Source organism: Perognathus longimembris, chromosome 20, assembly GCF_023159225.1.
Source record: "Perognathus longimembris pacificus isolate PPM17 chromosome 20, ASM2315922v1, whole genome shotgun sequence".
In the NCBI taxonomy this organism is placed as follows: domain Eukaryota; kingdom Metazoa; phylum Chordata; class Mammalia; order Rodentia; family Heteromyidae; genus Perognathus; species Perognathus longimembris.
The window spans coordinates 13,260,174-13,273,709 of NC_063180.1; the positions used below are offsets into that span (position 1 = coordinate 13,260,174).

General features: G+C 43.2%; 1 protein-coding gene across 1 annotated transcript; it reads right to left on the reverse strand.

The window, feature by feature from the left end:
• Window positions 1–6,320: 6,320 nt before the first annotated feature.
• On the reverse strand, window positions 6,321–12,846 carry LOC125368457 (cytochrome b-c1 complex subunit Rieske, mitochondrial). Its single transcript, XM_048369430.1, has 2 exons — window positions 12,571–12,846; window positions 6,321–7,211 (listed from the first exon to the last, which is right to left on the reverse strand). The coding sequence occupies exons 1-2, from the start codon at window positions 12,782–12,784 to the stop codon at window positions 6,601–6,603; spliced, it is 825 nt and encodes a 274-aa protein (XP_048225387.1). The 5' UTR covers window positions 12,785–12,846; the 3' UTR covers window positions 6,321–6,600.
• Between the last annotated feature and the right edge of the window lie 690 nt (window positions 12,847–13,536).

Below are 13,536 nucleotides of genomic sequence, written 5' to 3' on the forward strand. Positions count from 1 at the left end.
TCTTCTGGGTTTTTTTTTTTTTATGTTGTTGTGAGCAGTACTGAGGTTTGAACTCCAGATCTTTTCCTTGCTAGGCATGTGCTGTACTATTTAAGGCACACATTTAGCACTCCCACCCCACACCCTTTTTTTTTTAAGGTTTTTATTTTTCAGATAGGATCGCTGCCTAGATGGTATTACAGGTGCACACCATCACATGCAGGCTTTTTTTTTTTTTTTTTTTGAGACAGTGTCTCTAACTTTTGCCCTTTTTGACCTTGGACTACAATTCTCCCATCCCCACCTCTTGAGTTGCTGGAATTACAGGAGTGTAACAACACACTTGGTCCATTCTCTTTCTTAGCAATTTATCTATGACACCAGGAAAAGCTTTCATTATGAGTAATTTCCAATCTCAGTACAACACCAAATTCTTAATTCTGATGTTGTTTTCACAGCAATCTCTAGGTGTTCTGGGATTACGGTATTGCTAAACATAATATACTGATGTCATATTAACCAAAAACACACCATTTTATCTCTTTTCCAGGGTTTTTTTCCTTGATGGTGCTGGGTTTTGAACTCAGGACCTTGTTCATGTTACCCTGGCAAATTACTACCAAGCCACACCTCCAGACCTGTTGTTCACTTGTCACTTTTTAGGGTGGAGTCTCCCTTCCTACCTTATCCCCAAGGCCATGATCTGCCTATGGGGCTTCTCATTTGTAGCTGAGATCATATCACAGGCTCAAGCCACCATGTCAAGCTTCTCTTCTGTAGAGATGGGCCATAAGGCTTTTCTCTTTGGGCCTCCCCACATAGCTTGAAACAATCAGTATATACCACTGCACCCAACATTGAGAACATATGGAGTGAGAACATATTTCCCTAGGCTAGCCTCAAATTCCAATCCTCCCCATCTCAGCTTCCCAAGAAGCTAGAGTTACAGATGTGAGTCACTGGCCCTGAGTTTTTCTTGTGAAGCTTCTTGTGCTATATTCGGTGTTTTCTAGAACCTCCCAAATAGTGTTTAATAATACTGGGTATCCCTAGGTAGTCCTGTTCATTAAAATTGTTTTAGTGTTGTACAATATTGGTTACCAGCTTAGGCAAATAGGCTTTTCATAAGAGACAGCCCTCCCCTATTTTATTCAGTCACATTGTCTCCTCGACAGATGCCTCTCCATGTTTTTTCCTCTTGGTTGAGATATATCACCTTTCTCTCTTGGAATAAACATAACTTGGTCAAGGTTTATTACTCTTTTAGATTTACTAACCAATAGTTATTTGAAAATCTTCAAGCAGGGCAACAGGCTCATGCCAGTAATCCTAGCTACTCAGGAGGCTGAGATCTGAGGATCTTGATTTTGAAGCCAGCCCAGGAAAGTTAGTGAGACTCTTATCTCCAATAAACTACTCAAAAAAAGCCAGAAGTGGGCTGGGGATATGGCCTAGTGGCAAGAGTGCTTGCCTTGTACACATGAGGCCCTGGGTTCAATTCCCCAGCACCACATATACAGAAAATGGCCAGAAGTGGCACTGTGGCTCAAGTGGCAGAGTGCTAGCCTTGAGCAAAAAGAAGCCAGGGACAGTGCTCAGGCCCTGAGTCCAAGCCCCAGGACTGGCCAAAAAAAAAAAAAAAAAAAAAAAAAACAGAAGTGGCATTGTGGCTCAAGCAGTAGAGCACTAGCCTTGAGCACAGAGTGGCTCAAGGACAGAGCCCTGGCTCTGAGTCCAAGCCCCAGAAACAGGAAAAAAAAAAATCTTCATTTAAGCCAGGCACCAGAGGCTCATGCTTGTAATCCTAGCTACTCAAAAGGCTGAGATCTGAGAATCACTATTCAAAGCCAGCCCAGGTAGAAAAGTCTCCGTGAGACTCTTATCTCTAACCACTCAAAAACTGGAAGTGGAGCTATGGCCCAAAGTGGTAGCACTAGTCTTCAGCGAAAGAGCTCAGGGACAGTGCCTAATCCCTGAGTTACAAACAAAAAAAATCTTCATTTAGGGGGCTGGGAATGTGGCCTAGTGGCAAGAGTGTTTGCCTCCTCTACATGAGGCCCTGGGTTTGATTCCTCAGCACCACATATACAGCAAATGGCCAGAAGTGGCACTGTGGCTCAAGTGGCAGAGTGCTAGCCTTGAGCAAAAAAGAAGCCAGGGATGGTGCTCAGGCCCTGAGTCCAAGGCCCAGGACTGGCCAAAAAAAAAAAAAAAATCTTCATTTAGCTAGGTGCTGGTGGCTCATGCTTGTCATCCTAGCTACTCAGGAGGCTGAGATCTAAAGATCACAGTTCAAAGCCAGCCTGGGCAAGAAAGCCCATGAGATTCATATCTCCAATTAACCACCAAAGAGCCAGAACTGCAGGTGTGGCTCCAGCTTTGAATGGAAAAGCTAAGGGATAGCTCCCAGGCTCTAATTCAAGCCCCAGTACAGGCACATGCAAACACACAAATACAAGATGGGGTGTGACCAGCGATTCACATGTCACTCAGAAACCCATGAGAAGTACAGCCCTGCAGCATCCAAATGCACATTGTGAACTGGAGCTCTGACAACTATTTCAACATCGTGGGAACTGTTTTTTTTTAACATGTCATCTAGAATTCAGACTATAAAAGCCATCCAGATTGGAGAATTGGCTCAAGGAGGCTGAGAACTGAGGATCCATGATTCAAGGCCAGCCTGAGCAGGAACGTCCATGAGACTCTTACCTCTAATTAACCAGCAAAAAGCTGAAAGTGGAGGTGTGGCTCAAGTAGTAGAGCACTAGCCTTGAGGAAAAAGCTACAGGATAGGCAGAGTTCAAGCCAAGCCCCAGCATGTGCATGTACATACATACACGCCCCAAACCCTGTATACCTTCAAACCTTAACTTCTAAGTGCCTCACTAGTCAACTTCCTTGACGATGCTGAGAATATTGTTTATTTTCCAGCCAGAGATTTAGGAAGGGAACATCTTGATGGGATAAAATACAGCATTCAGCCTGTGAATTAACATAGCCTCAGAGGTAGGAAGGCTTTTTCAATACTCTGCACTATTTATTGGAGGTTAAGAATGCTTTCAGCTCAGTGCTGCCAGGAATATGAGCTTAAAGATGGTTTCTAGCCCAGATACTCAGAGGAGGCCTAAATACATCACCAACACCATTCAAGTGCTTGCTTTTGTGACTGCTTGTAAAATAGATTGATAGATCAGAAATCTCTACGCTGAAGCTCAGGATGACAATTTTGAGAATGGTTTCAGCCATCTCTGTCATGGCTCCAAAATGACCAACACAAAACTGGTACATTAGTGAGCTGAAAAATATCAAGTTCAATAAAATGTTTCTACTTTTTTTTTACAGCCATTGTCCTAAACTTGAGTCAATTTGAGTTTCAACATTTACAGTCATCTGACTCTTGAGATCCTTACTTGCAAAAAATATATATATTTGCTAAGAGTAAGGAATGAAAGTGCCTAATAGGGTTCTCATACATTTTTAAAAGAGCAAATAGTTTGCTTTTTGAAGGAAGAAAAAAAGCTAGTGTTGTAGTCATTCTAGGCTGAAAGCTTTTATTTCCTTTTTGTTTTTCTCCTTTCCCTTCCTTCTTTCCTTCTGCATGAATTCAGGGCCCCATGCTCTAGGCTGACCATTCCACTCAAGGCTAGCACTCTACCACTTAAGCCACACCTCCACTTCTGGCTTTTTGTAATCAATGGGAGGTAAGTCTCACACTTTCCTACTCAGGCTGGCTTTGAACCAAGATTCTCAGATCTCAGCCTCCTGAGGAGCAAGGATTCAAGGCTAAGCCACCAGCATCCAGTTTAGTACAGATTTTTTTTTTAGGGGGGGGGGTAAGGGGCCGGTTGTGGGGGTTGAACTAAGGGCCTGGGCGCTCTCCCACTTGAGCCACAGTGCTATTTCTGGTTTCTGAGTGGTTACTTAGAGCTAAGAGTTTCATGGGGACTTTTCTCTCAGCCTCCTAAGTAGCTAAGATACAGGCGTGAGCCACCCAGCATCCAGCCATACAGTAGATTTTTAAGGGGGAGAGTATTAGAATACGTGCTTGGAATCTTAACTGCATTAGCCCTTAAAATGGCCAGTTCTTACACGGTCTATTGCAGTAAGGCCATCTTGTGTTTATACTCTTTGTATTAACATAGTCATGGCTCCACTAGCAGACTGTAGACAAGCAACATCTGTTCCTCACTTTTCCTCCCATAAATCAAGAATACCAACATCACCTGGTAAAAATTTTGAGCTCTAATTGAGATTATTGGCTTAGGAGAACTCAATGCTGAACTTGGCCAATATTAGAATGTTACAGATGACAGTGATGGAGTTATTAAGATTAGAATGAGGTTTGGGGCCTGGCTTGGGCCCAGTAAGAGGAAATAATAGAGCAAAAAAATTTTAATGTATGCACCTGTCCCACTCATAACTGAACAAAATTTCAGGGAGACACAGGTTTTGGCTTGCCCAGTTAGGCTACGAGGTAAGCCAGCAATGGCGGTGAACCAACGGGTTTATGGTTAACAGATGACTTCCTTTCCTTAGTGTTTTCAGGCTACCTGCACACAAGTGCTTCATAAGGATGGACAACTCAGGCAACTCAGAGGGCCTCATTAACACAGGGCAGTAACAAAGCTCCTGCAAAAGCACTGGGCCAAGGGTTATATTCTGGAAAAATAATGACATTTTATTCAGGTTAATATATAAAATGCAATGAAATTCTAAAGGAACAAAACCAGATGAGATTTAGGGCTAGGAGAGCATGAAGAATAACTTAACAGAACAGGTCAGATTTTTACAAAGGTAAAGACCAAAGCATTGGAAGTGGAGGCGTGGCTCAAGTGCTAGAGCAAAAGCCATGAGCAGAAAAAGCAAAGGGACAGCATGAAGGCCCTGGATTCAAGCCCCAATTCTGGCACAAAACAAAAAGACCAAAGTAAACTTGTTTTCTCTTCAACATTAATAAAAATACGTGCTTCAAATTCTTCAGAGAGCCCATGTCTCTAACACCAAAGCATAATGAAAAGCTTAGGGCTCCAGACTGTCCCAAGAAACAGGAGTACCTAACAGTAAATGGCAATAAATATCAGTGACCTGATATCAGAATGCCAACTGGCCAGACTTCCTCTAGGTTACTTTTCCCTAATGCCTGGGCTTCCACACAAGTCATGTCACGCCTTGCCATTTGGGGAACAAAGCCTTCTTCTCAAAGATATATGTTACTGTTAACAGTACCCCACCAGGGAACTCAAAATGCCACTGAAAACTAGATATTGCAATCCCAACTCAAAATGCCTGTGATGCAATCCTTAGGGACGTGTTAACTTCCTCCTGGGGGCTCAGCAGGCCTTGATCCTGCCAGACCTGTTAACTCTAACTTAAGCCAGGCCCTACAATTCTGACATGCTCTCCTCTGTCCACCTCATAGCCCCATGTAAAGAAGGTACAAATCTCAACTGGGGAAAAAAAAAAACCAAAAAACTCAAAAAGCCACTACTACAGCAACAGTCTGGGGCCAGTATAGTCACAGCTGCTCCTTTTGTGTCTTGGCTGAGTGGCTGCAAGAGCACTGGGGATGTAAACATCCACAATGCCATATGAAGTAAATGCACTTCCATCCTGGAAAGCTGCTCTCAAATATCATGCCACTATTGCCACATTTTGGTGGTTTTGAGAAAGGGTCTCACCATGTGAGCCCAGGCAAGCTTGGATAATCATTGCTTCTTAAAGAACTAAAAGTACATAACTGAGGGATACAAAGAAAAGAAAAAAAAAAATCTTGGCCTTGCTGGGTGTCAGTAGTTCACACCTGTAACCCTGGCTTCCTCAGAAGGTTGATATATCATGACCACAGTTCAAAGCCAGCTCAGGTAGGAAAACGCATGAGACTCTTACCTCCTATTAACCAACAAAAAACTGGAAGCAAAGCTGTGACTCAAGTGTGCAATCCTTGAGAGAAAAAGCTAAAGGACAACATCCAGGCCCTGAGTTCAAGCTCCAGTACCAGCATAAAAGAAAAAAAAAAATTTTTAAGGCCATAGGCAGATATCAGGTAGGCAAATACCAGCTAGCCAGAGCTGGAGGAAAGCCCTCAGAGAAAACATCTCCATCAGAATTCTTTTCCAAAGACTACATTCAACAATATCATCCAGGGTACAAAACAGAGGAATAAACAAGGCTCTTTCTGAAGCCTGTGGGGGAAAAAAGAAAACATGTCCCAACTCTTGGAGATGACCAGCTACTTTTGCCTCATCCTAAATGAAACATGTAATAGAATCTATGTAACAGACACAATGCAGGAAACAAGAATTTGGCCAAGAAAGCAAATACAAAACATTTCACAACTGTTGCACGCCAGTCTGTAATCTTTAATTAGAATGAGCTACCAAAGACATTGTAGCTTTCTGTCTGTGATTAAGCTTAATAATATTTAACAGTGGCTTTATTAAGTGAATGCTTCGAAGGATTCAACATGACATTCAATTTACTTCACATTAATGTATGCAAATACATTATCAACAATTCAAATATTGCAAATCAACCAACTTGGAAGTATACAAGGCTTCCTCAAAACCCTCCTAAGGTGACATGAGGACAGGAGGAAGCCTGGAACTCGGGTCCAAGTGTCTAGCCAACAACCACTACATCATCACTGGTGAACTCGTAGGAGGGGACTTCAAGGTTGAGGGGTGCAGGCCCCTTCCTGATCCTGCCAGAGGCGTCATAGTGTGACCCGTGGCAGGGGCAGTAATAGCCACCATAATCGCCTGCATTGGCGATGGGGACACAGCCAAGGTGAGTGCAGACTCCTATCAGGATGACCCATTCAGGTTTCTTTACACGCTCTAAATCATGCTGTGGGTCCCGCAACTGGGCCACTTCCACTGCAGCTTCCTGGTCGATCTCCTTCTTGGTTCTATGGCGCACAAACAGGGGTTTGCCTCTCCATTTGAAGGCCATGTTCTTGCCTTCTGGAATATCAGATAGCTTGATCTCGATCTTGGACATGGCCAACACATCAGCCGAGGCACTCATGCTGGAGACAAACTGGGTGACGACATTCTTGGCAGCATAGGCGATGCCCACAGTTGTAGTTGCAGTTACCAAATAGGAGAACCCTTTTCTAGCCTCACTGCTCTCTTTAGAAGACTTGGTGCTGTCTAAGACTTGCGGGCGGCGGTAATCAGAGAAGTCGGGCACTTTGACATCTGTGTGTGAGTAGCGGACAGAAGCTGGGACTGCAGGACAAAACAGAGGGTCCAGAAATAGTTAGCCAGGTGTCCTGACAGCACAAGACCAACACTACAGATTCACAAGTACAAAACCAAATTCTACAGATGCGAATGAAATGTGAAGCCAGAAGCCAGTGGTATATGCTTGTAATCCCAGCTACTCAGGAAGGAGAAGATCTGAGAAACTTGGCTCAAAGCCAGTTGGGGCAAGAAATTTCAGAGACTTTTATCTCCAACGAAGCACCAAAAAGCCAGAAGTGGAGCTGTGGCTTACGTGGTAGTCAGCCTTGAGAAGAAAAAAAAGCTCAGGGACAGCATCTAGGCCCTAATTTCAAGACCAACTACCAGCACAAAAAGGGGAGCAGGGGATGTGAAATTTGTTTCTCACTGGTCTCAGGAATCCAAACATGCACTGCTAGCATGTAAAATACTAAAGATAATATCTGGTACTGAGTTTCTGTGGTTGGATGAATATGGCTGATCATCTCAGTACATGGAGTTAAAGTCAAATAGCACAATAAGCAACAATACTTCACTTTCTGAAAATCCAGTTGCTAAGATATACCACGCATCATGCTAAGCATTTCTCATGTTTTCCAGACTAGAAGAAACCCCAAACTTCCTAGTGTACCTGGCTAAGTTATTGAGTAATGTCTTATCAAACTATGTATATCCTCTATCCCTAAGCATAGCTAACTCTTTCAGGCTCTCTGGAAGAATTGCTCCAACATAAAATACTAACTCAAGGATCAGATACATTCTTTCATCTATTAGTATAGTTTAGTTACAGAAAGTTAAGGATTTCTATTTTAGGTTCTAAGGTACAAATTAGTGTTCTTTTACCTTCAAAGTAAAACCACTAATGGGCAGGGACATCCTTATCAGAACAGAAGGCTTTCAAAATAAAATAAAATCTGCAAACAACCTAATCATTCAATGTACATATGTGAAGATGGAACTAGGTAACTTGAGGGGATGAGTAGGGTTGGGAGAGATGGGGGAGAACCACGGAAGGGATGACACTGATCAAGATGCAGTATACTCACAAATTGATACGCTGAATTGAACTCTTTTGTATAAGTAGTTAAAGGTAACTTTAAAATTATTTTTAAACTAATTCTCTGAATGAAAAATAAGGGGGGGGGTGGAACAGTAGAAAGGGCCCAACAGCTGCAATGGTAAGCTTTGGGATTCACAAGGTATGAATGGGCTTGAAGAAAACCCATAATATATATATATATATATATATATATTTTTTTTTTTTTTTTTTTTTACTTAATTTTTGACACAGTACTCAACAATTCACAGAATGGATTGTTTCAGGCCACTCATACCAGAGGAAAACCCCCCACCTCCCCACCAGCAAGGCATTTAGTATACAGGAACAGATCTCGGACCATTGCCTCTGCAGTATAAAGGAGAATCAGTCTTCCTATAGAACAAATTCCCATTTTTATCTGAACAAACTATGGAGTTCTGCAGTGGTGTTAGCCAAATTCCCCATCATTCATTACTGAGAAAATGTAAAAAAGCACAAAGTACTTCTCAATTCCTCCTGTGCATCTTTATTTACCCAGCTCATTGTTTGTGAATGCTCAGCACATGAACAACACTGCAGGCCACAGCACAGCCACCTTGAGTTTCTCCATATTATTTGGTTTTTAAGACAGGGTCTTGCTATGTTTCTGTGGTCTGGAACGTAGCCCAGGCTGGCCTTTAATATTTGAGCCTCCTATCTCGGCTTCCTGAGTTCTGGAAAACCCATAATTTTATTAGAGTTTTTATATTAGAAATTCCAAAGCCCTTTTCGAGTATCTTAGAGAACAAATGCACCATACCAACCCAAATAGTACAATAATATAAAGATAATTATATGAATAAAAAAACTAATTCTTCAATTTAGTAAGAGAAAAAGTAAGTCTTCATATACCTGCTTCTTTGGTAAAAACCAACAGAATAAAAGTACATTATCTTTTCTTTTTTTTTTTTTTTTTTTTTGCTATTGTGGGCCCTTCAAATGAGACACTTCTATTTTAAGTCTTAAAATAGGACAAGTATGTTACAAGGAAATTAAATAATTACTACCTACATATACTCTGGAAGTAAATTGTTTTTAGAGGACTGGGGATTTTTTTTTTTAAAAAAAGGAGCATGTCCTCATGTTCTCTCTCCCGTAACGTTTGCAAATGTCTGACAAAAACTGATTTTGCCAGTATCACTTCTAAGTATGTTCCAGGGAGCAAAAAACTGCAAATTATGATTGTTTTAGGAAATACACCACAAGGTTCCCTTCTTAGAAAGCAGTACAACCATCCGTAGTTTTAGATAGTGTGTTGCTTCCAAAATAATCTACTTATAGACTTTTATCTTCACTGAAATAAATTACAATCCTACCCTGGTCTACTATAATGTCTCATACTACATAATCCTTTGAGTCAAATATTACAATACAGAATGGTTCCACTGCTTTTCATCCAATTTCCTAGGCCAATAACTTTATGGAAACCACAAATATTCATAAACAAGGAGAGAACCCACCAAAAATCACTCTATACTGACTTAATCCTTTCATTTTTCAGAAGATCCTGAGTGAGACCTGTGTAGTGGCACCCTGAGATTCCCAACTGCAATTAGATGGACTCAAAGTGGCTTTACATCATGTATCACCACTGGCATCTGGAATCAAACATGAAATACTTTCCCATGGACTGCCTGCTACCACACAGCAGAGATGTGTTATTTCCTAACTAAAAGATAAGAAGTTTACACTTCAACAGTAAAAAGTATCCAGAAGGGCTGGGAATATGGCCTAGTGGCAAGAGTGCTTGCCTCGTATACATGAAGCCCTGGGTTTGATTCCTCAGTACCACGTACATAGAAAATGGCCAGAAGTGGCTCTGTGGCTCAAGTGGTGGAGTGCTAGACTTGAGAAAAAAAAAAGAAGCCACGGACAGTGCTCAGGCCCTGAGTCGGCCCAGGACTGGCAAAAAATAAATAAATAAATAAATAGTATCCACAAGAGCCAAGCACCTGCGGCTTACTTCTACAACCCTAGCTATTCAAGAGGCTGAGATCTGAGGATCAAATTTTGAAGCCAGCTCTGGCACGAAAGTTTGTGGGACTCTTTATCTCCAATTAACCACCAAAAGGCCAGTGATAAGAGCTGTGGCTCAAGTGATCACCAGCCTTGAGCACAAAAGCCCCAGGACAAACAGGCATATACACCCCATATACACATATACACCCCATCCACAAAAGCAGTGCATAAGGAAATGTATTTTAAAAGGAAATATAAGAACACTAAATAGAATAACTGGCACTCTCGTCCAAAAATCTGGAGACAAAAGAGGTCAACTGCCTTAATCTCCTCCATTTAGCATGTTAAATTTTTACTGGTCTACCTATATGGCCAAGAAACCTTTAGAAAAATTCAACTGTCATGTGGCACACACAACCTGCAATTAGGTTTAAATTGTAACAAAAACCAAGAGCATATATTAGTGGAACTAGCACCCAAAAGTGAAGTGTAAGGCATTTTAACAACTTTTAAAAAGGGTTCTATGTGCCTTGAAAGAGACTTACCATGATATAAATCCCCACACAAAAGGATAATCTCCAGATGCAGACCTTTTATCTTTCCATTACCTATCTGGCCAGATATTTTAAGGTGAACTTCTCTAAATACAAGAGATTTGGTCTTATGGTTCTAAATTATTTGCATGGTTTGGGAATATATTTCTATAAGACAGGTAAGCCACTATTTTTACAAGAAACTCTTTAAACACCTGACAATTTCAGAGATGCTTTCCACCTCTGCTACTGAAATTTTATCCCACTTCACTTCTCTGTCCAAGGACAGACTTGGAATGAACAAGGGCATTCTACACTTGCCCTAGACTGTTTCTACAAAACATGCTCCAACTCCTTAATATATTCATTCACAAATATTTTGTACCAACCACACACAAAATCTGAAGCTGTGGGACACGGAAAACTAAAGGAGACCTTGCATGCCCTAAAACTCAAGGCCAGAGGGCTCACCCACAAACACCAAATACACAGTAGGAAGTGCTTTATGCTACAAAGACATAAAAATAATCAGCAATTCAAAAATCCAATCAACCACACCCTGTATTTAAACTGAAAGGATGGGTAAGCCAGGAACAGGTGGGAGGGTGGTAAGAAAGTGAATGAAGACTCAGAAACTGCCCTGCCTAAGAATCAATGTGATCAGTGGGTACAAGGGCCATAAACTCAACTGGGGCCAAGTAACACAAAATGCTATTGAGTCACCCTAGGGAGGTCTGGAAGGATTAACAAAAACCACTGGGAGCAGCCAAAACATGGCACACTACAGACTTAACCCATGCAGAAACCAGAGCCCAGGTGGCAGGCCAAATATCTATACTTCAGCACATCAAAGTCTTCCCAGGTGTTCAATACTAAACCATCAGCTTTGGTGCAAAGCACCCACGAGTCGCCATTCACAGGATCCTATGCAGAGCAGGTAAAGAGAAATGTAAGATAACACCAGAGATAAACTGGGATTAGCTAACAGAGAACAGACCCCTGGAAAAAGCACAGGGCTCTGAGTCCTGTTTCTTAGTGTCTAATTCTAACATGAAGAACACAACATTGACCTTTTTTTTTTTTTTTTTTTTGGTGCCAGTACTGGTGCTTTAACTTAGGGCCTAGACACTTAACTGGAGATAAGAATCTTAGGACCTGGCTTCCCACCGCAGTCCTCAGATCTGTCTCCTGAGTAGCTGGGATTACAGGTGTGGGCCACCAGCCCCTGGCTTGGCCTCTTCTCCTTGAGGACTGAACTACTCAGTGTGCAAACCCTTTAACCAGACGCCTGCAAACACCCCTCACGTTCTACACTGTTACTGACCTTGGGGCTGTGTTTGGGATGGGGAGGGAGAGTGTAGCTGGGGATCGTTAATGATGATTCAGTAGTGAATACAGCGCCTACTTTTTTTTTTGGTAACTTACTGTCCAAGCTACACCAATGGCTTAGATGCAGGATTTTGCTCTCTAAGCCTGGGAACCTATTTAAGAACTTGTCTGTAAGGTCAAGGTCAAGCTATCGCTAAGGCTGCTGAGATACAGATGGCCCCGTCCTGAGTATAACACAGGTAAGGGGCAAAGGTCAGCCTGGGATGAGAGCCCACACCAACACCCAGAGTCCCAGAGTCCCCCAGCCCCCGCGACACTGGGACCCGCCGAATGGCGGTGTGCGCATGCGCGGAGTCCCGACGGCCCGAGGCCACCCCGGGGAGCTCCCAGGCCTCGGTACCCCCTGTTCCTGTACACCCCCATGGGTGCCCCTTCAAACCCGAGGGAGCCCCTCAACCCGGCTCACCATTGAGACCCACGGAGGCGACCAGAGGCCGGCTCGCGGCCTGGCCGCTCAGCGACTCCTTACTCAGGAAGGGCCGCTTCACGTCCAGCACCAGTGGCTCCGGGGCAGCGGGTACTGCGCCCTGTACCAGGGGCCGCAACGCGCCCGCCACCCCACGGGCCGTGGCCGACAAAACAGGCGCGAAAGGGCCCGAACGGGCGGCGACCGACAACATGGCGACAGCACCTCCAACCGCCGAGCCGGTCACAGGGACGACCTTCCCGCCCGCGGCGCAGGCGCCGAAAGGCGCAGGCCAGTGACATCAGCGCGCCGGTCAGGGGGAGTAACGTAGGGGGCGGGGCGGGGCGTGTCCTGGTGGCGGGACCGAACAGCGGTGGGGCGTGGCTTTGTGTTCCTGGGCGGGGCTTAGTCCCGATGCTTGCCGGGCTTGGTGCTGAGGGAGGCAGCCGCAAAGGCTGAGAGCAGTGGCCTGGGAGTTCCAGATTGTGGTGCCTTAGAGCACAAACTTTATCCTGGGCAACCTAGATATGAAAAGAGTATCATAATAGCTTAAATAACATATTAACCATTCCCAACATGCGTGGCACCTACACATACAATAAGTATATATGTTTGCTAAAATTATTTTTATCATCATCTACAGCAGCAAAACACCAGAGAACTGAGTGCAAACTTTAGTAATGGTCATGGTAACGGTTTGCAATGATTAAGCATCTGATATCTCTTAGGTTTGGTATTTTTCTGCATTTTTTTCCCTGTGCAATCAAGATCTCTTCAAGGTAGTTGTAGCTACTATTTACATTTTACCAGTAAGAATGCAATCTTGGTTCCTCTGATGAGTTCTAGTTTGACAACAAGCTATAAAGCAATTTATTTGGCTTCTGAGCCTGCTCTGGACTAGAAAGTTTGCCCAAGGGAAGTTTTAGGGTGCTACTGGAGTCCCTAAATTACTTTCTATCACATGGT